Here is a 26,649-nt window from a genome sequence, read left to right as displayed (position 1 = left end):
TCTTCAGGTCTCAACAGTTTGAAGGTAGCTTCCACCTTTGAAGAATTATGGACCGCATGTAGTCAAGAAAAATTAAGGATCTCAATGGTTGTAAATTCTGAAGAAGTATCAAATGCTTATGTTTCTCATCATAAAGAAAAGAGATCCAGGGGATGTCTCAGATAGAGTGTTATCAATGTCATAAAGAAGGTCACTACAAGAGTGACCACCCCAAGAATCCAAGGAATAAGAAGAGAGGAAGAGATCAAGCCAACTTTGTTGAAGAAGGAGACTCAAAGAAAGTCAAGCCTGAAGAATCCGACATTAGGGACTTACATTATTAATTCATTTGATTTACATAACTTGTTTTACATGTACATTATTAAGTAATTTTCTTTACATAACTTGTTTTATATGTTTTAGAATTTAGAGGTTTCTAACATATATTTGGAAAATACATTTTTATATTGCTTTAAGTTTGTAGGTTTCCCTCAAGTTTTGGAAGGAGCTCCCAACAACTCTTAAAGATAACTATCTCATGTCTTTTCAGTGTTGGGTTCATGTAATTATTTAATTTTGACTATATTAAAGTACTAATCACCTTTCTCCCTCTGTTGTATTGGTTAGGAAAAACATATGCAAAAAGGAGGATCTCTCAAGACAAGGTTAGTCAAGAAACAAAGGTATGTTTTGAATACATTGATTGGACTATTCAATTGATGATCTATTACTAACTCTGTCATGACTAGCTATATTGAATCCTAGTGATTCTTGTTTGGGTGATTCACCTCTTGATAAATCTACCCACCCCACTCATATTCTACTCATATTCTTGATTAACTATGTAGAACCCTAGATGGTTTTGGAAAACCCTAATCGAAGGGCATGCTAATGTGAATCTCTGAAATCCTAAGCTGCCTAGGAATATTGTGAAATGATAGTTGAATTTTCATTGATGATATCTTGTTTTGGATTTTTGTGTGATATGGAAATCCTAACATGTTCGGATTGAATGATGAGGCCTAAAATCTCGAACCTTTGAAGTCTTGGTAATTTTGGGTTTTCTATGTTTCAACATTGGAACCCTAGCTCATTGGGGTTTGGTGGAATATGTGAGCAAGACCCTTACATTGTCTTTAAAATGTTTTCTTTGGTATGTGTGTGTTTTTCTGATCAAACCCTAGTGTAATCAATATGATTGTGTGTCTAACTCTTGCTTAATATTGTTGTGAAGTTGGGTTTGACTAACACATGATATGAAATGTATGTTTCATGATGATGAAATCTAGGCATATAGAGTTATGTCCTTTTGCTTGAATCCCTAGCTTGGTCTAGGTCATATATATTAATGTTATTGCACATATGCTACGCTTATGTATGGTTATGAATTCCTAGATATGTGTGCTGACCTAGTCGTTGATGGTCATGAGTTTTAGGATTTAATGGAAGTCCTTGTCTGAGACTCTAGGATGATGATATTTGGAAATCTAGGGTGTTGTGGCTAAACCTTACTGAAGTTAAAATTGTCTAGTATGTGAGATTGTGAAAATTGAATTCTAAGGTTTTGAAATTAAACCTTAGTCAAAGTAAAATCTCTGGAATATGATGATTTTAGATTTGTAAAAGATTGTTGAATTTGTGAAAATGAAAATCTAGGGTTTTCAAGTAACCTTAGTAGTAGTTGGTCATGTTAATAATTGATTAATTGTTGATTGAAAAACTAGGCGCTTGGAACTAACCCTATTGGAAGCTAGTCAGGTTAATGACTAAGATGTGATTGAAGTTGATTTATTTGTTTGTATGAAATCTAGGATTTGTATAAATACCTAGTGAAAAGTCTAAAATATGACAAAGTCCCTAGCAAGATGTTGAAGAGTATATGTCTCTTGTTTGTAATTAAGTCTGGGTATCTGATATATGTATAAAATGTTTCCATGATTCTGATATGGCTAACATCATGCTTCCATAGTTTTGGTTGTACTTTCTATATAAGTTGTGCAGGTACACAATCTTCAACTTGGTGAAGATGTTCGATGTAACAAGCAAGTTGCGTTGGTACACAATCTTCAACTTAGTGAAGATGTGATGAGCATGATGGGGATGATGATAACTTTGATGAAATGATTTGGAGCCACGAAAATATTCTCCTATGTCAACAAAGTATAAGTTGATCTCCCGTAGGAAGCATGAATAGAAGAGACCTCCCTAATATTAAGAGGGAGTCAGGATAAAGAGGTGCTTCTTGGTTGAGAGGGGGTGTCAGATTTGGTTCTCTACTTCATGAGTCATGCACTAAACCAAGACTAACAGTGGTAAGTCTGAATGGGCCATGAATAGGAAACAAAAATTGGAGAATGCATTTTGAAGTGCTGCTGAAAGAAGGAAAGCAGGATCTGACTGAAGAATATGTTGTTGCATATGGAGTAGGAATAAAAATGTATGATTGAGGAATATTCTGTCAAATATTCGGTTGATAGCCCTACTATGGAGAATTGAGAAGCAACATATGTTGCCTGGAAGACCCCAGAGCTTTATGTTTGATTATGTACTTGTGAAAGTATGTTATTGATTGGGGTTGTGTTTGTACAGGTGAATCTCTCGAAGGAAAGCATGTTGGTTACCAATCAATTTGATTGGGAGAGATTGGTTATTCTTGATATGTTGGATCAAGGGGTGTTGAGGCTTTGCGAGTGAAACATTGTCTAAAGAGACATCTGGCTGATACTTTGTGTTGATGTCTGAGTCCCCAAAGTTGGAAAGGTGGCATTGAGCTCTGACACACCCTTGGATTTTTGTGTTGGTGGTTAGCAAGTAAGCCTGATGGTACCTAGAGGGGTTGAAAGCATGAGTCCATCTTATTCCCACCTGGATAGATTTCCCTGGTCAAGAATCTAGTCCATGGCATTATGGTTCCTAAACTATTGAGTGACAGGTTGGATAGATTGCCCTGGTCAATAATCTAGTCCATGGCATTGCGGTGCCTAAATTGATTGGATGGTTAGATATATTGCCCTGGTCAAGAATCTAATCCATGGCATTTCGGTGCCTAAAATTCTTCTTGGTTCATATAGTTTGATATCTTCCATTATATACGTACATTATGAATACCTCCCTAGTTAAGATGGAGTGTTCGAAAAAAGTAACTATGTTCGGCCTTCAATAATGTATTTGAGTCATCATGTAATGTACTTATCAAAAGAATGAAGAAAAGAATTTTTATCATTATTGTTGTGACTTATTAAAGCATGGGTTTCATGCTTGGGTCACCATGTTTTAGGTCAAATTCCCCATTGATGAGTTCTAGGATTTATTCCGAGTCTATAGAATTATTGTACATTTAAAAAGACCCTTCTTGAGCTTTTGAATCATGTAAATTGGTTTAGTATTCAGTCAAATATGAATTATGGAACCTCTACACCATCTCAGCCTAAGGACCCGTTCTACCCCACAAGAAGCCTATAAAAGGAAGGACTATGAATTCATTTGGAGCATCACTTCTAATTCTCTCTCTTCAAGGCAGAAGTGCGAAAATTTGTTTGTCGGGTAGAAGTGCGAAGTAGGACGCTAGGAAAGTCTATTGTCGGGAATGAAAGTGAATGTGAGTTTGGTGGAGTCTAAGGAGTCAAGGAAAATAAAAAATTAGGTGGTGGTCTCTCTCTATTTTGTGCTTTGGATTGGGAGAATGAAGTCTTCGAAGTTGGACAGCTGTCAGAAGTCGTAAGCTGCCGCAAATTGTTGCATAGTCGAAGTTGCTAGAAAGAGATCAATATTTTGGATGTTGACTTGGTGTGGAGGAAATGCCTCGTCAAGGTCTAGGGTAAAGAGTCTCAAAGAATAATATTGAAAGGAAGAATTACTTTCACTGGGTTTTCCCCTCGAGAGGGATTTTTCCATGGCATGTGCCTACATCTTGTGTTCATTGTTTTATGTGTTGTTGCTTTGTGTAATTGCTTGATGAACTAAAGAAAGAAGATATAAAGAATCGTAATAACAAGTAACATCACAAGTAATTATCAAAATCGAGAAAATCTTTACTGCCTTTCTGATTTTCCAACAGGGGAATTGGACGTTCGTGGGCATAAGACCCCTCAGATTGGTCCTCGATCCCCGGTCCCCGGGATGAGTTAATTATGTGCGCAGGAGACTTCTGCCTATGTTTTCCATTAAAAACGAGCGACATATTAGTGGTTTTATTGTTTTATAATTTTCAAACTTTGGAGGTTATTTTGAATCATTTGGTTATCTCGTGGCTATAATTCCCTCTGCTAAGGGGTAGGTTCCAAAGACTCATCCTCATTTCATAGGGACTTACTAGGGTGCAATAAGTACTTCATTCTGTGCTGAAATAGTTGAATCAACAGATGCATATTTATTTGCAGGACGAATTCTCAATGACTATAGCTCAGTGGGTTATTCATTGCTATTGAAAAAGGAGAAAGCTATAATGGTGCAACCTAACAAAGTTGTGGGAAATGGGCCTACTTTTGGGTGCCTTCTTATGAAATATTTCTTAGAAGCCTTTGAAAAGAAGGTAAAGCACAACCCAACACATTTGGAAAATTATCGACACATTTTTGTACCTGAGGGTAAAGTGCACCAAATGAGCCCTTAAGGGTCAATGTGCTATTCAAACGCATTCAGGTAAGGCCTCAAAGAATCTAACCAGATTCTGAAGTAAAATCAGTCAGACATTTGTCTTTTAGTTGGCATTCTTCTTAGAAGGCACATTTGCAGTGATATTATTGATGATATTCACTGGTATAAAATGGTTGGTTGCAGGGCATGCTCACAAATGAAATTGTTGTAATTGTTGAAACTGGTGACTCTTGGTTCAATTGCCAAAAGCTTAAATTGCCAGAAAAGTGTGGGTAAGTCAGATGTAATTTCTCTATAAAGGACACTTCGTAATTTAGTAATCTTCTTGTTGCCAAGAGATGGAAACCTATTGGTTGTCGAGTATTATTTTTTCTGAATGGTTTTTGTCATTTATGGTTGCAAGGTTTTGTCTATGAAGAAAAATTACAATTTATTCTTTTGAGCAAAATATGAATCGCGTAAGGAAATGTTAAGGTTCAAGGTGTGTTTAAACTAATATGGTCAAGAAAACAATTTTCTCTTCTCATGTACATTAGTTTCTTGGCTATACTTATGAAATTTTGGTATTTAGATATACATTATTGTTAATGAATGAAAAAATAATACTAATTAAAAATCCAATATGAAAGAGAGATAAGTGTTCCTGGATGAGCGACCTACTCTGATGGTGCTTTGTTTGTGTATATTTCCATATTTTTATTTCCCTGCACTAAACATGTTTTTGGTAGGCATGATTTCCAAGTGAAATATGGATCAATTGGCTGGTTTGTAGGAGCAACACTCGGATATGCTCAAGCAACACCAAACAAACATGTAATTGCATGCATTGGTGATGGAAGCTTTGAGGTGCAGATGCAAGGATTTTTATTTCAAATTATGAAATATTCTTTTAATTAGTAACAATGAACGAGTACGAGTGTCTAAGATTTGAAATATTGAATTCCTTTGAACTATCTATTTTATCCAAAAATTAGTGATTTTTTATCTAAATTTATTCTTCCTTATTTGAACAGGTCACAGTCCAGGAAGTGTCTACCATGATTCAAAATGGGCATAATATTATCATTTTTCTGATTAATAATGGAGGATACACTATAGAGGTCGAAATTCATGATGGACCATACAATGTCATAAAGAATTGGAACTACACCGGTATAGTAAAGGCCATTCATAATGGTGAAGGGAAATGTTGGACTGCGAAGGTATTTTTTTCTCTATATTCATACCATGGCCAACAGTTTTACAAGGGATTCTTGTTTCTTTTATGGATATGTCAATGATGTTACAAACCAATGTGTCAACAGAGGGACAACTGTGTTTATTGTTGGGAACCGTTAAACCTTTGTAGTTCTTACTTTCACTCCCGATCTGTGTTGTTTAACCAATTGACGGACTATTGAAACAAGAAAATAACTTGTGCCTCTGGAAAGTTAGAATGATCTGAATCTGTTGGTTTCTTTTGTTGATTCTTATCATGGGTATTTTCTGTTCCCACAAGTCCTACATGATTTTTAGGTTTCATATCATGCTAGAGCCTCTGAAAATATGGACTTCATGTTGATTATTTCAAACATGATCTTTATCTGTTGTTTCTTTTTTTTTTATTCTTATCATGGAAGTTTTCTCTTCTTGTCTGCTCTGCATGGTTTGGTGCAAGCTTTAGAAAATGTAGGATGCCCAATCAATTATGTTTTGCTGAAATATCTAAAACATGATCTTAATTTTTTGGCTCTACTACTTTCTGTGTAGGTTAAGACGGAAGAAGCGGTTGTAGAGGCTATTAAAACTTCCCTACGACCAAAAAAGTATTGCTTATGCTTCATTGAAGTCATTGTATACAAGGATGATATAAGAAAAGAGTTCTTGAGAGGGGGTCCAAGATCTCATCAGTGAACAAGAAGCCGCCAAATCTTGATTGGGGGCTTTGAAAAGGTGAGCAATTAGAAACACTTTCTGCATCTCATATTTGAGATGTCATTGTTTTTCTGGTCATATTATAGGATCATATGTTCTAATCATCCTATATATTTGAATTTTGATCTAAGGTTGAGTTGTGGCCCTCTTAGGCACACAACATACTGCTACTTTTTGTGCTTGGTTAGAATGTTTAGTGTCAAATTGTAAAAGAAATCGAAGCCTTTTTTTGTAATAAATAAGATAACAAATATTTTTGGTTAGGGTTTTTAGATCTAGAAGATCTTTACTTGGTGTCCCTCTTTTAGTTACATAGGTTACCAGCAATTATACAACCAAGGGATATATTTAAAACTGATCTAATCAAAGAGTTGTTACTCTGTTACAATGCTTTTGTATCAAACTTGATATTAGAGAATGAGGATGTTCAATTTTGGTTGAGCTATATAACTGATCCAATTAAACATTTGTCGCAGTGGTTTTATATCAAATTTGATATAAGGAATGTGGATGTTTGATGGAAAATTTTTGTGAGTGGTTTGATGATTTTCTTGATAGTTTTGCGCAATTTTAAGGCTTTAGAAGAATTAGTCATTATTATACTTGATGAAGACATGGTATTATGCATTCAATTTTCCTCTGACCTAGTATTACTTTGTTTTCACACAAAAAAAATTGCAGTCTCTCCATAGTTTAACATTACGAACATAATTTATTATTTTTTATTAATATTTAAAATCATTTGTTTGCAATATGATTAGTTCAGTTCTTATGATGTAATGATTTTTTTGGTTACTCTTGTCACAATTTCCCCTCATCTTGTCACTACTACAAAAAACAAGAGCTTTTGACTTATATATAAGACACATACAATAAAGAATTTTAAGTTGTATAACCACCAATGAAGATAAATATTTTAACACAAATCCATGTGGTTTTTAAAGGGGAAAGAATTTTAAGTTGTATAACCACCAATGAAAATAAATATTTTAACACAAATCCATGTGATTTTTAAAGGGGAAAGCTATATATTTTATACAAACATTGTAACGAATTTCGGTCGCTTCTGTTGGAACATTGTGCATTGATTCAAAGAAGAAGAAAACAATGATGTGAATTCAAATGTGTCAAAAAGGAAATCCTCTGATGAGGATGATCAATCTCCTCGAAGGAGCCACGACATACATGATAAGGAAGCTAATGATGATGATGATGGAGTGGAATGGAACAATGATAAACAAAGATACGATTTCCTTAAAGTAGAAGGGATAAGATAATTGAATCTGTGAACAATGGTGGATATTGAAGCACTGGAGAAGCAAAAGAACTCTCATGGGATGATGCATGCTTGATGAGTAATCCCAATACAAGGAGGAAAATATCATTTCCCATGTTCAAGGGTTTAGCACATATCGGGTATTCTTTGAATAGAGAAGAATATGAGAAGTTCTGTGAGTGTTGGTTGGGAGCCAGGACATACATGATAAGGAAGCTAATGATGATGATGATGGAGTGGAATGGAAGAATGATAAACAAAGATATGATTTCTTTGAAGTAGAACGTATAACATAATTGAATATGTCAACAATGGTGCAGTTTGAAGCACTAGAGAAGCATAAGCACTCTCATGGGATGATGCATGCTTGATGAGTAATCGCAATACAAGGAGGAAAATATCATTTCCCATGTTCAAGGGTTTAGCACATATCGTACATTCTTTGAATAGAGAAGAATATGAGAAGTTCTATGAGTGTTGGTTAAGGCACAACCAGCACAGAGAAGTCTAAAAATTCAAAAAATGATTTGATTCAAAAAATGCTAATGATTAAGAAATGCTTCTACAATGATGAGACTATTTGTCCTAAAATCAAATTTGTTCAGGAAGGAGAGACACCATGAATACTTGTATAGGTCAAATAGTTTAACAATCCACAAAAGCTTGAATCTACCTTTTATTTTAAGAACTTTCTGGGATAGAAAGTAACCTACATATCAGGTCATAAGCTGATTTGCAAACCCAAAAATGATTTTTATCTTTCCAAAATTTGATGAGGTACATTAAGATTAGTTTGGGATGCTATTATATATTAATGAATGTTTAAAGATTGCAACACCTCAATAGTAGTCATTTATGTTGATCCAAGTAATAGATTGATTCTTGTTGTTCTATATTTCTTTCCATGGATTGTTTTGAGGCTTTCCAACTTCTCGATAATATTATTTCATTGTGATTTAGGTGTTTCATTTGTTTCTTGTGTTGACTAGTTTGGGAGCCTATTATATGTTAATGAATGTTTGAAGATTGCAACACCTCAATAGCAGTGATTTGTGATGATCCATGTAATGGATTAATTCTTCTTGTTCTATATTTATTTCCACGCATTGTTTTGAGGCTTGCCAACTTCTCAACATTGTTGTTTCATTGTGATTTAGGTGTTTCATTTGTTTCCTGTGTTGGCCTATGCCTGTGTTTTTGTTTAGGAAAATTTCTAGTAAATGGGATCCAAGTCCAACACGAATGGAGCAACAAGGACATATATGATAAAATTCAAAACAATCTTAATTTGACTCTTCTCCCAATGTCAAATTCTATGAATTTGGTTAGTCTCACTATTGTTCATTGATGTTACCATCTCCACTCTTTAAAGTTTATATCAAGAAAATTATCAATACAAAATACACCAATAAGGCTAGTATTGGCAATTCTTCTCTAAATAAAAGCAAGGTAACACTAAAACTTGTCAATTGAAACTAGATTCTTATAGACAACTACAGAGCTAGCACTCATTTCATTCCTCTTTAAGGTGCTATAAGTGTGAATATATTTCTTGAAGCAATTTTGAAAATATCTAGATTTATTTCTAACACTACACTAATGAACAACTAACATGTTGATACTCTGGAGCTTATCTAGTAACAACAAATCTACACACCACTCTACACTCTTCTAATGCTTAATTTGATGAAAATGTAGATCACCCAATGATACTCACTCTACATACTGTGAGAAACAAAGCATTTTTCCAACTTGTCTTGGTCGTCATACTATGATCTGCACATGTAAAAAAATCACAAAGTTCAGACACCTGCACTATCCTTGTTGAAGAGCAGATTTGGAAGCATACTTTTTAAGCCTCTATACTAGTCCAGCCACACATGCCAAAAAAGAATGTGGGCCCCCACAATCCGAAAGAATGGTTTCTATGATGGTGAACTCTGACAGAGCTTCCTCTTGAATTAGTATCACTGGTGAACCATTCACCCTGTGCCCATGATGGATGAATATCAATCTGATCTCTACTGATAGAGGGTATTTGGTCCGTAAGAGGGGGAGGAAGGATTTGACCATCTGCAAAGAGAGGATTGGAATCAAGGTTGTCTTTCCTACAAGAAATTCAACATACATCATATTGAGGTACATTATCTCTTGTCTATTTTAAGTAGCTATCCTTATCTCAACTTCAAGAATTGCCTGAGTGAAGGAGACATATTTTTTTAACCATAGCGAGCAGGGATTCACTGCAAACCCCATCATGATTTGGACCTTGAATTGCGTTTATGTCTTCTAGGTGTCTCTGAGGATGGATGTTCTCAACCATCAAGAACTCTGATAGAAACTGCCAAATTAGACTCAAGTCCAATTAGGTTTCCAAGGGTTGTGTTCTTATCATAGAAGAAGGACTTGGTTGACTGCCATCCATCAACAAACTCATTATTCATTAATAATTTTGGGGAGAAAGATCTAAACCTTAAACATCAGAATATAAAATGTTATATATGTGTGTGTATTAGGGAAATGTGGAATTTTACCTCGACGTCTAAATCTGATGAACAATTTGAAGAAATACTTGGAGAAACAACTATCAAAACATGTGCAAGGTCGGGGATCATACCACATAACACAAATTACCTTTGGCTTAGATGCCAAGTCTGACGGGTAAATGTTCCGCCAAAATCACCCTGTCGATTTGCACCAACTTCATCCCTTTTTCAGTCAAGTTGTTTGGCTGGGTCAAGCCACAAATTGAGTGTAACCCTTGTGGATAATTTAATCCACTAGATACCTTACGAGTGAACCTAAGTCCATGCCTTTTGTAGTAATGCTATTTTTGTGGGTCATACCAGAAAAGGAATGGAAGTCTTTTGCATAGCTCAATCCTATATCTCATGTAGCAGTGAATGAAAGCTCCTCCACCAAAGACATTAGTGTATAGTTTCCAAATCGTTGATGCTTTTATACCCTGAAAATGCCTCGAGATTTTCCATTTTGCCTCCTATAAAAAAAAATTGAACTTGTTTATAAACTCTACAAACATATAACCTTGAAAATTAAGCTACTGAGTAGTGGATATGATTCATAAAATTGTGTCAATGTCTAAAATTTGGAACGCGTATTGAATGAAATCAAATATCTCTATTTGTTACTTCTATTTGATAATAGGAATTTTTTTAATAGATTTCATAGTGAGGACTATGGGATGGGCATAGATCACTGGTTTTAGATCGCGTTTGTTGGATCTAGACTATAGTGTGTGGTATGGTAGACTGTCTTTTTGTTGATACGAGATCAATTATTAATGCAAAATGTGAGCTCCACTAGGCCTTACCTTGGTGCCATCCTGGGTTGTGTATCCAAGAAAATAAAAAAAGGACAATTTACATCATATGGAAAAACATACCATGTTCCCAAGAATGATGATGCTTTCTATAGATATAAGATGTCAAAATTTCTTACTAAAATAGAAAGACGAGGCAATGGCATCAAGACCAATATTTTTAATATAGTAGATGTGGCAAAAGCTCTTGGAAGGAAACATTCTTACAAGATGAATTTCTTTGGTAGATGTGGCAAAAGCTCTTGGAAAGAAACCTTCTTACATGACAAAGTTCTTTGGATGTGAATTGGGTGCCCAGTCAAAGTTTAACAAGAATACTGGAACTTCTACTGTTAATGGCTCCCATGACAATGCAAAGATGGTTGTTTTGCTAGAAGTTTTTATAAAAAGATATGTCCAGTGCTATGGATGTGGAAATCTAGACAAAGATATTCTAATATCAAAGACACAAATGATATCCCTGCAATGTGTTGCATGTGGTTACATCACTGGTGTAGATATGAGGGATAAGCTAACTACTTTGATTTTGAAAAATCCTTCGAAACAAAAGAAGGGAGGAAAAGATAAGAAGTCACTGAGGAGGGTTGAAAAGGGATGTGGGAAGCTTTATATGAAAAACAAAAGGAATAGGGGGATACTTTAGATGAAAAACAAAAAAGATTCAAACAAGAAAAACAAAGATGTGAATTCAAAGGTGTCAGAGAAGAAATCTTCTGATGAAAATGATCAATCTCCTCTAGGGATCCACGACAACCATGATGAGGAAGATGATGATGATGATGATAGTGGAATCGCAGACACCTTTGTTTATGCAAACTTTCGCCCATATGCATTATGGTTTCAATTTACTAATTTTTTGTATTTTTCCCTTTTGGTTTGTATTTGACTTATACAACAAAGAAACAAAGTTCTTAATCTTTTGTATGCTCTCACAATGTTTCAAATTGTTGAATTGGTTTTTCTATATTAAGCACATCCTTGATTTTTCTCCAGATGTTGCACGTAACACTTTCAGCGTCAATCTTTTCCAATGTTACCACTGCTACTGCCTTACATCATTTCCTTTGTGACATTTGGTACAATTGTTAGTTTTAATACTATGATATTAATGATTCAAAAATTCATTCTATAGCAAGAAAAATACTATTTATATGTTGGAATATATATTTTTTAAGTTAAGATAACTTAATAAACATGTCAAAAACACATTGTTATATGTTGAACGATTTTTTTGGGTTAAGATAACTTAAATAAGCATATGTCCAACAACTTAGGAATTACATTACAGTATCATCTTTCACATTAAAAAGCTCAATCTTCCTGGTTATACGAATCATAAAGATTAAAAGATGCATGTTTTGAATTCGTTTTCGAAATATCTGAGAATGCTTTCACAAATACTCGGTAATATGCGAATATATATATTGATTTTTATCTTTAAAATATTGAAAATAAAGAGGTGTTTAGAAAAAAACACCAATCAGTCACTAATAAGTGTCACAATTACCCAATAAGTAACAAACCATAAATATCCTTCACGCAAAATGTTTACACATTACAGTACGTTTTTCACTTAGAAAAACTGTAGAACGCAAATACTCACAACCAGTTCAAAGCATCCATCATTGTGATCTCTGAAACACAAAATAAAACTAAAAACTGCGTATTTAGTGGTGGGATTCGGAGGCCAACGTTTTATTTAGTATAACTATATGAAGTTTCACCTACTATTTTCTCTAAAACACGCATAGTTTGAAAGCTTAGTTGGCTTCTGAAAGCTTATTTGGCTGCCACCTTTGTATATATCATCCCTTCATTAATTGGTTTTAATGGAATGGAAAGGAAGAAAGCCATGTTTCAGTGCAGCTTCCCACACTCTAATAACGCTGCCATTGTCAATGGTGTATTCAAATTCATGATGATTCCATCCCTGCAGTGCATGCACAATTCCTCCCACACGCCATGCGCTCATCACTCTCCTAGGCAGCCAGTTCTTTTGCAGTTAAATAAACATAAATAAGTCAGCATGAATAATTCAGGTTAGAAATTGGTGAATTGAAGCACCATGCAATAAGTAAATGATTCATTTTATTTTTTAAAGTAAAGTGACGATAATATTATCATCTTGAATAGATAGAGTAGAAAAAGAAAATAAACCCTACCTAAATGAACAACATATTCAACCTACAAAATGAAAAAACAATTCTACAAAAAAAATGTTATTTACAAAATAAGTTAATTACCTCGCAGGCATGCAGATTCTCAAGACTCTTGGGCACACGCATTGCAGGAACGTTCTCGTAAGTGCAGTCCTTGCGAGCATTTGGTAGCGGAAAAGGAAGAAACGGAATAAAGCGAGTGCCCTTCGGTGCCTTCATCTGATCTTCTTGATTAAGCCGTCTTCCTACTATCCATGTCTGAATCATATCAATGAAAATATTACATTAACAGCTGTAATATTATATCAATGAGAGGCTTCTTACAGCGTTGGAACTCTTTATTTAGAACACAGATTTTATGATGAAAAAAATTGAATGAAATATTAGGAGTTGTTTATGGAAGTCCAGGAATTGTCTGGACTATCAAAAGTGGTTGGACCAAAAGTGGTTAGAATAGGAACAAATAAATTTCAAAAAATTTTGTAGAGGCAGTTTTTGAATCATGTTTTTCATGGTGGAAATAGATTCGACACCATCAAAAACGTCTAGGGCACCTAAAATTTTGAAGTTTAACAACAATAATTAAGATTTACAAAAATCCTTGCCGGAATTTCCACTACTTTCAGCAAAAAAAGCAGTCTGGTTAGTAGACTAGCCCAAAATATTATAAATAATAACAGTTTTCCATTGGGTTACATTTAAAGAACTTCTGATATATCACTTGTGTTGGTGGCATGCTAAACAATACTTTTAATTTGACTATATATTAGAAAATACCTCTAAAAATCACACATTATTTAACCCCTACTACTAATCCAATACAACTTCCCAATTTAAAAAACTACCATATTTTTTCATTGACATTTTTTATATCCCTTTATATCTTTTCAATAACTTTGAACTCCATTTTTTATAGCCGTCAATATAAAAACTCTTCACCCTCTATTATATGGTCAATACATTAGGTCATTTTTTCCTCAATATATATCCCCCAATATAAAGTCATGTAGTGTGGTATCACTACCACAGTGAAGCCCCAGTACAGTTTTCTTATCCCAAAAACAAAAACTGCGAATCACAATTTATATAATAGAGTAATTGAAACAAAATACCTTGAATTTTAATTAATTGTAAATTTCAGAATATTTTGAAAATTCTACCTCAACTTCTATAATTGATAATCTATTTGAAAATATACCTTGAATTTAATTTAATTGTAGTTTTCAGAATATTTTGAAAATTCTACTTCAACTTCTATAATTGATATTCTATTTGAAAATATACCTTGAATTTAATTTAATTGTAGTTTTCAAAATATTTTGAAAATTAGACACACAAGATTGAAGCTAAACAGTTTTCTCAGAGTCTATAACTAGTCTAACCAGGGTTCAAATTTTCTCTCAAAATCATGAAAATTTTAGTTAGATTTTAATAAAATCTTGCAAAATCCAAGTTACAACGGTCAAACTCCAAGATTTTAGATGTTCCAGATATTTTTAATAATATTGAATCCATTTCCATCATCATAAACACTATTCAAACACTCTTACAACTAAATTTTTTGGAAAAAAAAATATAAAATTCTGCCTTTTTGACATACTCCCTCCCTCAGTGAGACACCTGAAATTTGCAGTGAGGAAGACTAACATATAAAGATTACACGCACCTTGCAGTTACTGCATGACTGGTAACTTGTAGCACGGAAGAGGTTATGTTTAAATTCCGGAGGCACTCCCAGCTGTATTTTCTCGAACTGTTCTTCTGAATCCACTAGAAGCTACACAGGAAAATAATCATAATCAAAACAAATGGACATGGATAAGGGAGCCAAGTGGGTACATACTTAAATCTAAGTTTCATCTCTGATTTTTATTTTTGGGCGTAGGGAAATGCGTACCTGGACCTTCACCCCCCGTTCACAGAGCACCTTAGCAATTCCGCACCCCAACTTGGAGACTCCCCCATATGTCACAAGCACCTCCGATTCTTTCTCTGGAATTGAATTCAAAACACAGGCAGCTGCTAATGTACTGCCATCAACAATACGTATTTTGAGATCCTCGTGGCGCTTGAGAAACAGTTTTCCACTGCCGTTCAGGTCCTCAGTCTGGGCAAGAAATGAAGAGGAGACACTTAAATAGATCTCATGTTAATCAAATATATATAGAAATGATGGTCTAGGGGTTTTGGATAGATAGTCATGGATGACATATAGAAATGTCAGTCTATGGGTTTTGGATAGATAGTGCCGGATGATATATAGAAATGACGGTCTATGAGTTTTGGATAGATAGTGATGGGTTTTGGATAGATAGATAGTGATGGGTTTTGGATGATATATAGAAAAGATAGTGATAGGTTTTGGATGATATATAGAAATGACGATCTATGGGTTTTCGATAAATAGTGATGGGTTTTGGATAGATAGTGACGAGTGTTTGTTAAAATATTTTTGATATAAAATTATAAATCCAATTTTTTTCAATAAAATAATATATTAAATATAATAAAAATATAATTCGAACAAATTTATAAAATATACCTATTTTTTTATCTCAATCCTCAAAATATATTGAACATAATAAAAATATAATCCAAACAAACCTAAAATATATATATATGTAATCGTTGGTATGGAATACCTTATTGAGGAGGCCTAAGCCTATAACTTTTGCTCCCTTCCTCTCCGCTTCCAGAATGGAATCTTCAATAAGTTCATTGATCCTTGGTCTTTCAGATGGTAAAAAGTACTGCATACATGCAGCAATTATATCGTGTAAGGCTATATAGATGCCAAGTGAATTCAGTGGGGTGATTGTTTGATGTTTCCTAAAATTATTTGGGAAAAATAAAATTTAATCCAATCAAATCATATTACCTCGACTGATTTTATTATTAAATTGATAATTATTTGAAGTTTATTTTTTTCTTAATGGAATATAATTCAATGCACCTCACTGTAAATGTTATGTATTTTAAAGCAATCACCATATTTGGAAAGATCTGATAACCCCAGTAACAAGACCAAACATTCAGGTTAAAGCAGTCAAATTAACCCACGAAATAGCCTCTGTATTTTAAAGCAGTCACAGCTTGGTAGGAAATTAAACATTTAAAAGAGATCTATTAATAAATATGTACGAGATCTTATAAAACTATAAATGCAAAATTCAAATGGTCGAGTTCCCGTTGATAGTACTCTCCCGGTTTGGGAGGTCACGGGGTCAAATCTCCTCGATGCCCTCGGGGTTAGGCCCGATCTGGCCGAATGGCAGTTCCCTTCGGGTGGAGCTGCCCCGATTATTTACGTGGACGTAGCGGCGGCCCACCTCTGGTGCCCCGTGAACCACAAAAAAAAATAAAAAAAATAAAATAAAATAAAATAAAATAATAATGCAAAATGTTGTTCAAAGTGTACAAATTGTTATTCAAAGTGTAGCTGAAATTTTAATGACAATTAAATGGTATTGAATGCAAATTTTGAGACCTTCCAAAATTGGAAAGAAGTGTTTATAAGATTTTGCAATGGAAATAAATATGGTAGCTAAATCATTTATGTTTACATTTAGTACATATTTGTATTCCATCAGGCCCATTTGTTAAGATAGGCTCAAAATAACTGGTTTGTTAATAGGTAGTAAATGCAGATGCTTTGGATTTTGGTAAGCCAGTTATTACTGGCTGGAAGTAAGCATATATAGCCCTACTCATTGACACCCATTGGCAAATCAGTTATTTGTTATCCTCGAATACACAAATACATAGCTTCTTTCAAAAAAATCCCAGTTAACACACAATAAAAGGTCGGCTCATTTCTACGAGGTTCATTATCCCTGTCAAGTTTTGCATTCATTTTATTTTTCTGAAACCTTGCTTTCATGACATCCCAACAACCCAGATCTCCCCCACCCCCTGCAAAAATCTCTACCTGGCTTTAAGTGCACAGGAAGGTGCAATAAACAGGAAAAAATAAATAGATTCAAACACCATGTCAATTTAATGGTGGATGCCTTACCTGGAAAATGTATCTTGGGAGCACCCACGTTTGAATATTCACATGATCCAACCGATTCTTTTCAACTGTAAAGGTTCGTCCAAAAATCCACAGGAGAAGCATGATTGCATTGCTGATCGGCCACAAGATCCACAAATACCATTGGGAAGAGTATGGCTTTGCAGCAAATGAGGCAAAACCGAATCTCAAGTGAAAAAAGGATAGTAAACTTGTCATATGAGTAAGGTACACAAAATCAACTTTCTCCTTGCGACCTGGTTCAAAACCAATAGCACTCAATAAATCATTACCAGAACCATATTGAGATGAACCACATTGTCTGTTCTAAACCTATAAAAAAACAAAATTTTGAATAATTTTACTCACAAAAACCTTCATTCAGATATTTCGAATTCATCTATTTTAGTCAACTGACAGAGAAAGGTACCTTCCCATGCAGATTCATAGAGAGTATCAGAAGATTTATCCACTGTTCCATATAAATAGTCATACAGTGGCATGAAAAGACAGAAGTTGGTGTGGACTTGAGAATGGTGTAGAGAGTGAAATCTGCAAACACATAATGAGAACAGAGCAGTGAACCAAAATTTCAGAGGTCTACTGTTTTAGAAGATAATTGAAGCATATTTTAAGAAATCTATACATAATATCACAGATGTAAATTACTTACGAGGGTGTATACACTAGGTATTTCAGAGGAGGAAAGATCTTAAATGCCCAAGAAGGAACAAACTCGAAATTGCAGTGCCCCATATTGTTCATGAAATCAAACCATGTCATGTAGCCAAGCACAAGACCAATGGAAGCAGTGTTGGTGACAACTGCAGCGAGGGGAGCTATGGAGAACATGGCTGCATACATCAAGTGTTCTGCAAATGGATGCACCACAGCTGAACAGAAACCAGAGTTCATTTTCAGCACCAAAACTTTAACCTAACAGAGATTCAATTCAACATAATTAATGTAATTGGCTCCTTACATGTAATTGGTTCTGTTACAAAAGAAGAATGGTGATGTGAATGGTACATGTTGTATAGAAAGTGATGATGCAAAGCTCTATGGGCCCAGTAATATATGAACTCTGATGGCCCAATGTGAGCCAAAGTTGCAACGACCAGACCTTTCCAATTCCACATAGGGAGATTGGAAGCTCCAGGTAAGAAGGCATGAATTGGAATAAACAACAAGGCATATAACAGAATATAATCATCCCTGAAACGACCACATGTTATTAGGGTATTAGTAATGTTAAATTATTACAAAACTATGAGAGATAAATAATGATATTTTGATGAACATACCAGGTTCCTTCTCTATCAACTTGCTCAAACTGGATACTTTTGGATTGAATCTGGTGCTTGCTCCTTGCATTCTGATACCTAGAAATGCTTATCCATAACTGGTTATGAAGGTATCTAACAGCAACAAAGATGAGAATTCCCAAGCTGAAATTATCTGCCTCTTGTCCTCCTAGGAAATTGGTATGGATAGCCCTGATCACCAATGGTGCCAACAGGAAGTACTTCAAAATTCATGCACACAAACCAATTTCACATCATTAGTCCCAATTAGTATGCCAACGCCATAGATTTCTATTTCAGATAATAATAACATGGGTTCAGTCCAAAGACTTACCTTGAAGTTGCCAAGTTTTTCCCATGGCCATTGTGTAAACGGCCCTGGTTTGGATGCCATTATGTTGGATTTCTGAGCTCTTCGGCAGATTTTCTTTCAGGGTTAACAACAAATCCTACTGAACCATGAACCAGAGCATATAATATATATTTGGGGTCCATGCTTAACAATGGAGATACGCTCTTATATTGTGTTGGCTGAAAACCGAATCCATGGTAGTCGAAATTACACAACAACCCAATTTTTTTTAATAATAAATGGCATTATTTATGTTTTAGCCTGCGAATCACATACCATGTAGTAGTAAGTTAAAACCCAAGCAAGTAGCGAAATGACAGAGGAAGTACGCAGTGAAATATCAGTCATTTAATTGCAGAGAACAGCGAACAGCGTGTTTGTTTTATACACATTCGTTCTGATGAAATCCAGTGGCTACATTACACTCCGCTTACCTAACACGCAATAAATCCTGTTTGGTCTGAGAGAAAATAGCGATCGTATTAAATTGCACTGCCTTGTCATAACTCCAGGTTTAATTGATCACCCACTCGACCGTCTTGAGCTACTGATCCTATTTATTGTAATAAATAATGTCTGACATAAGCCTGTAGGTTTGATTCAGCTTGCAATGAATCCCGATTCCCACCGTTCACTTCTTAACACCAGATCTACTCACAGAGCCAATTGAAATTGATGTTTGAATCATATTCATGACTCATTATGAAACAGTTGATCATGATCCATGACATTTACTATTTTTTTTGGTTGCAGCAAATGTTTGAATCATGACTGGTCTTTTGTGAAAACAGTAATCTTACAAGGTCACAATTTTGTTTTTCTGGTATTATTTTGGTAAAAATTTGATATGAAATTTGGGAAATTTCAGTTACAGTCGTTAAATTTCAAGATTTTAAATGCTCTACAAATTTTTGATAGTATTGAATTTATTTCCACCATGAAAACAACCATTCAAATACTCTAACCCCATGAGTGTAGCTTATTGGGCTACTAAATCATTTGTATCTTTGTGTAACTCACAAATTCAATTATACTTAGGGCGATGTTGTTGCACATGGAGGTTACAGTGGCAGCCTTTGGGGATCAACCGAGAGTTACGGGTTACTCTCTGGATTTTTTAAATATAATGTATAAATAAGTTAATTTTTTTTTATATTTCTTACCTCTTATGTTATACCCTTATATAAGCTATAAGGATGTTGTGATGTTGTTTTTTTTAATATTTTATTTTTTATTTAAGTATTAAAAATAAATAAATAAATTTTTTATTTAAGTATTAAAAATAAATTAATTAATTTTAATTAATATAAATGGATTTAAAAAATAAAAAATTAATATAGGTTAAAATGATAAGTTGATTGGGTTGAAGTATGTTGTAAAAGAATAATTATTAGCCATTGTACTTAGAGGTGTTCTATAGGAGGAGTGAGGAATACACAAAATTTGCAATAATAATTTGATAAACTAAAATTATATCTCTTGCACTTACTAAGTATCATATTTTTAATTCTAAACCTAAAACTAATTTACTAGTAACATGAATTATTTAAACTCTAATCAAATTATTATATAATAATTGTTATACTTATTTGTTTTAAACCATTATTTAAATTGTTTATAGGTTTAAATCTTTTTTTTTAATTTATTTTGTATAAATTAATGACCAAGTAAAATTTTACCCTAGAGGGTCTTTATGAGTACATTGAATCTTTGGAAAGAGGAAAAGAAGAAAAAGAAAATCATTTTAAACTAGAATTAACTACAATGCTCGACAATAACCACAAATTGTTAGAAAATAAAATACTCTCACTCGAGACTGAACTCCAAGGTATGAAAGGTAGAATTCAAGAAATAGAACATGGCAAACAAGCAATGGTCAAAGAAAATGACACTTTGAAAAACGAGATTAAAAATCTAAAAGAACAACTACATAATAACGCAGTCCTAAATAACATAGAGAATAAATTAGATATTAAACCCATAAAAGAAGAAATTAATAAACTAATTGTACTCGACCATGAGCGCCACAAAAGAGCCTTACACCTTATAATTGTTGGTATAGAAGAACAAAACAATGAAGACACATTAGAATTAGTTAAAGAACAATTAAAGACAAAATCTCAAATTCAAACAACTTATCTCACCAAAGCAATAAGGGTAGGAAAGATACTTGAGAATAAACATAGACTAATCTGTGTCAAGGTCAGTTGTAATGACCATAAATTAGATATACTTAGGAAATCCCCAAGCCTAAAAGGAACGAGAATATTTATAAATGAAGACCTCATTCCAGAAGACCAAGTTGAACTTAGGAAAGAAGTACAAAAGGTGAAGAAGGCAAGAAAACAAGGGAAAGCATTACGAATAGAAAAGCTATTACTAGAGACAGAGTCCCAAACACGGATGATAAATAGGGAATAGCATCACTCTGGAACCTCTTTTGGAATTGTCGTGGTTTTCCATGGCGTAAAGGTCCTATGTTAAGTTGGATCCCGAGTGATATTGATCTCATTCTTTTAGTTGAAACTTGGGAGCAAGACGAATCTAGGGTCCCTCACCTTGATGGGTTCACTCTTTGGTCTGCCTGGAATAAGAAATCCTTCAAGAGAGGTTTTGGTGGTATAACCTGTTATATTATGAACATTGTTTCCTCTCACATCCGACTTCATAAAACTGACCCCTTCAATCAGTACATTTGGATCGAGATCTGTGATTCTACAACCAATAGGATCTTCCTTGCAATCTGTTATTTCACCCCTATCAACTCTACATCCTATAAGAAAAACAACCTGGATAAGAATTGTCCTTTCAATACCTTAGAAAAAGACATTTACAACCTAAGGAATGATGGAAATATCCTTTTTCTTGGGGACTTTAATGCTCAGACTACTACTAACCAAGCTATTATATTAAGTAAAAAATCTAACCCTGACCCCTTGTGGCTTGATGAGGATGATCACTTAGTTAATAGATTCATTAGAAATCTGAAGACATAATCGAGAACCTATTTGGCACCGAGTTCCTCAAACTTTGTAGTTCCTAAGACCTAATCATTTGCAATGGTATTAATAAATGGCCTCTCTCCAGTCAAATGACCTGTTCCCATGGGTTGGATAGCAGCGTCGTTGATTATGCGATCTCTGACATCCATGTCCTCAACTAGATTACAAACTTTTAGCTTCTTAACGGGTACGAGTGTGACTCTAACCACAGACCTTTGGCTTTATCCCTCAATCTTGTTATGCATACCACCCACACGTAGGGGAACAATGAAAGTAAAAGTCACATTCACTTCGATAGAAGTAAGGTTGACCTTTTCGTAAGGGATTTGGAAAGGAATTTAGGCTCTCTGACCTATAATAACAACATTGGTCAAATCTATTACCATTTTACTACTATCCTTTCCACCACCATTAGCAAATTCTCTAATAAGACTTCGTATAAGAAAAATAATAGAACTCCCAATAATTGGTATGACAAAGACCGTAAAATTGCCAGGAAAGCTATCAGAGATGCCCCTAATGAAAGCATCAAGCTCCAGAATATAAGTATATACAAACATCTCATTAAGAGGAAGAAGAGATCATATATTAATAAGAGACAAGCACATCTTCTCCACCTTTCTAAAGTTGCACCCAGAAAGTTTTGGCAGAATGTGTTTGTTCGTAAAACTAAAGAGAATCATTATACCCCCATAGAAAATTGGGATAACTATCTCAGGAAGTTGTATGACTCTTCGAACACCATGGGCACCATCTTAAACACTCCTATTAAGGATGATATTTTTTCTCTGGGAGATGTTGAGTCTGGGATTAATAAGCTCACTAATGGGAAAGATAAAGATATTCAAGGTTACCAACCTGAGATCTTTAAAATGGGAAAATCTATCCTCATTTCTCATCTCCACAAGATTCTCAATTTGGCTGTAAAGCATGGCCTCCCAAAGCTTTGGACATAAAGCCTTATTGTGCCTATCTTCAAAAATGGGGACAAAAGTATTCCCTCTAACTATAGGACCATTATGATTAGCCACATCCTAGCCAAGCTTTATGGGCTCATTCTGGGAAAAAAGCTTAGCCTTTGGCTTGAGAGCCAGGGTAAAAAAGCTAAAGGACAAGCTGGTTTAGGAGACATCACTTGACCATCGACCACCTTGTCACCCTTAGGATCATTGCAGAGGAATGTCACAATAGTAAAACCAATCTCTTTTGTGCACTTTAGAAAATCTTTCAACATTTTCCCCCAAGATAAGCTCTAGGAGAGGCTTGAAGAGATCATGGTTCCTCCTGAATTGAGGATTGTTGTGATACACCTCTACGAGACTATCATTGCCAAGCTTAAGACCAATGAAGGGTGGCCTAAAGATATTAAATGTAATATCGGGGTTGGTCTAAAGATATTAAATGTAATATTGGGGTTAAGTAAGGTTGTCCCCTTTCCCCTACCATTTTTGGTATTTACATCGATAAACTAAAGGAGTGTCTAGAAACTGCGAGCTGCAAAGGTACCAAGCTCGCAGGTATTATCATTACTTTTCTCCTCTATGCTGGTGATATTGTTCTTCTTGCAAGGGGCCACAATGACCTAGACAAGCAACTTAAGACTCTTCATGTCTACTTCTCCAAGATGGGTATGACAGTAATACCAACAAGATTAAAGTCATGATCATTAAATCCAAAAAGATCACCCATGGTAGTTTTGTTTATGATAACCATTTACTTGAGCAGGTTTCTTCTTATAAATATTTGGGTATTGACTTTTCTCATCAGCTCAACTGGAATTATAGCATCGAGAAAAGAATTATTGGAGGTTGGAAAGCTTATTATGAGCTTGAAAACAATTGTAAGTCAGCTGATCTTTAGATTTGGAGTAAAAAGGTTCCTCTTAGAGACTCTCGTCACCCCCGTTATCTTATACGGATGTGAAGTTTGGGGGTGCAGTATACCTATGGAGTCATGGAGAAATATTGAGATGATCCAAAAGCAATTCATAAGCTATAACCTCAAGATCAAGGGAAATACTCCCTATCATATCCTCTTGATTGAAGTTGACATGTCCCCCATTGAAAGTGCGGCCATGTTTAGATATCTGATGTATAAGAAGAAACTTCACAATATGGAATCCAAGAGGCTCCCAAAAATTGTTTATAATTTTAGTCAAAACCCCCACCTGCGCCTTAAGCGTGGATGGCATCAGGATGCTCAGTCTTGGCTCAACATTTGGGGGATTAAGGAGGAGATCATCATGGGAAGCAAGGACAATATCAAAGATACTATCACCTCCAATTTTAAGGACAAGATGTGGGATGCTAAGGAGTTGGAGGGTAAAAGGAAGCTAAGGTACTATAAGGAGGTGATCAACCCCACCCTCGATAACTAGAATTATCTCTCAATGTTGACTATCACTAAGAAGAAAATGAACATCTATAGGATTAGAACTAACTCTCATGAGCTTTAGAGTGAAACCGGATGGTGTTCTACTCCCAAGACTCCCTGGGACAATAGAATTTGTCATATTTGTGATACTAAGAAGGTGGAAGATGAAAGCACTTCCTTTTAAACTGTCTAGCTCTTGCCCACATCCGCAATTCCCTATCATCAATCACACCTCCAATCTTCTTGACTTATTAAGCCAAACCAACTATAACGATCTTGGAACGCTTCTTTCCCTACTCTTTGATCACATAAACAAAATTTTGAAGAATGACAATTAGACTCTCTTTTCTTGAGGTCCGATAGACCACATTGGTCTTAGTGGACATTAATCATCATCATCATTATTTTAATGAAAATTATCACATATATTTATATAATGCACACTTCCAAAAAACTTAATAGTCAAATAATTATATGAAAAAGAATTCCTTATTCTAGAGAAAAGAAAATTTAATAATTAATTTAATTATAACCTTAAAATTAGATTATTATAATTTTTATAAATATTTATATGAATAATATATACAAATATATTTATATTTTTTAATTTTTTATATTATTAATAATTAATTTTATAGTTATAAATTTTTTTAATAAAAATATTTCAATTTATATAATACATTTATTTAGTTAAATATTTAAAAAATTGAGAACAAATATTTTTTCTCACTTTATTATATATATATTTTTAAAAACATTTTTAATAAATAATATTTATGATAAATAATATATATGTAGCTATTGGATCATTAATGAGCGAAAGCACCATAAACCACTACATATATTATTAACCAACATTTAGTCCTGCACTAATGCCAAATAGAAAATTAGTTAAACTGACATATCGCTATTTGTACCCGCTGAAATACAACTTGAAGCCATTTTCAATCATATATATATATATGAACCATAGTAACTCTAAATCTACACCTCATAAATTACTTAAATTTTTCCATTTTCCACCGGGAGATAACTGGACATTAAGTAAATATCTTACTTTAAAGAGGAGGTGCTCAATTGGCAATTTGATAACTCCCTCTCTTAGGCCTAACTAATTTTATAAACACAAGTTTATAACTCCCTTTCGTATGCCTAGCTAATTTGCTAAACAAGCGAATTAACAACTTGAATATCATGTTCAGAGCTCACATTACATTTGTTGATAGAACTATATTTGTCTGAACCTAAATTAGTCTTTTATAATCTCACATTTATTGTATTATTAATAGAAAGTGTTCCTATTTTTATTTCACATTTGTGGTTTGCTTTTAAAGGCAGGAAATGCCTTAGAAAAGGAATATCTTATTTTGCAGGATGACTATCTTTGTTATTTTTTTCTCATTAGAAGAAGAAAACAGAGTAATCAATATAAAGCTGCTCTGGCATTTAAAAAGAAGAAATAATATTGCAAATTACTTTACTTTTATCAAAAGTCTGTTCATGTGTAATTAATTTTTCACCCATAGAAGTATGGAGTATGTTTTTGTCAATTAACTAAAAATAATTTGAAATTTAAAACATATAAATCAAGAGTAATTTTAAATCAAGGATATTAAATTTCATAGTTTATATCATTATATATAATAATTTATTTCTTTTTATTTTTAAAATTAAATTTTTTCAACTCAAATATACAATCTTCTAAATCTAACAATTATATTTCAACTTGAGATTTAATGAAATTTAAATATTTTTTCGAATGTAATAAGGACTTTACATATCTGACCATATAGGAGTTTTAATATGCAATTTCATTATGTTGGAAGGAATTTCAATATGCAATTTTATTATTTTGGAAGCTTAGAGGTGTGGCATTGTTTTGTTAGTTGGAAAGCATGTAATTTGCTCAAACTTTGCTCTATATGGCATGCCAATAAGCAAGTGGTAAGAAAAAGAAACCAAGTTTGAAGCTATTTTTTCTGAAGAAAGTTTGAAGCTATATTCACGAAAGAAAATTACAAATTGTAAACGAAAAGAAGTACATTAATATTTCTTCACTTGACGCTATCAAAGCATCTTGAAATCATTGCAACATTATTTGCATTTGCAGGGAAATTTTAGGCCTTGAATTTTGTGGAGTATCGAATGAGTTGGCTAAATAGTTTTGTAGGGAAATTTTAGGCCTCAAAATTTGTGGAGTATTGAACAAGTTGGCTAAAAAGTTTTGCTCGTTCAAGGTAAGAATTGTAATCAACTTTTGTTTGTGCGTTAATGGTTGATTTTTTCTTTTTTCAAAAATTTGTAACAAGAAATTTATTCAATTTTTTTATGCAATGGAATTT

At 34.0% G+C, this 26,649-nt stretch overlaps 1 protein-coding gene and 2 pseudogenes across 1 annotated transcript; 1 reads left to right on the top strand and 2 right to left on the bottom strand.

Annotated features, from left to right (window-relative positions):
• Nucleotides 1-6,503, top strand: part of LOC149141318 (pyruvate decarboxylase 2-like) — a 36,135-nt pseudogene extending 29,632 nt beyond the window's left edge.
• A 3,114-nt stretch (nt 6,504-9,617) lies between these two features.
• On the bottom strand, nt 9,618-10,380 carry LOC149141317 (uncharacterized; annotated as a pseudogene).
• A 2,228-nt stretch (nt 10,381-12,608) lies between these two features.
• Nucleotides 12,609-19,253, bottom strand: LOC149141316 (very-long-chain aldehyde decarbonylase GL1-4-like). The gene is made up of 11 exons (XM_089453166.1): nt 18,915-19,253; nt 18,581-18,801; nt 18,259-18,491; nt 17,950-18,169; nt 17,707-17,828; nt 17,280-17,533; nt 15,907-16,014; nt 15,162-15,371; nt 14,931-15,041; nt 13,349-13,522; nt 12,609-13,098 (listed from the first exon to the last, which is right to left on the bottom strand). The coding sequence occupies exons 1-11, from the start codon at nt 18,972-18,974 to the stop codon at nt 12,922-12,924; spliced, it is 1,890 nt and encodes a 629-aa protein (XP_089309292.1). The 5' UTR covers nt 18,975-19,253; the 3' UTR covers nt 12,609-12,921.
• Nucleotides 19,254-26,649: the final 7,396 nt, after the last annotated feature.

Source organism: Pinus tabuliformis, chromosome X (genome assembly GCF_031772625.1).
Source record: "Pinus tabuliformis cultivar Carrire ecotype Pingquan chromosome X, CPIR1, whole genome shotgun sequence".
Taxonomy (NCBI): Eukaryota; Viridiplantae; Streptophyta; class Pinopsida; order Pinales; family Pinaceae; genus Pinus; species Pinus tabuliformis.
Note: the sequence above shows the minus strand (reverse complement) of the source record. Positions and strands in the feature narration are given on the sequence as shown.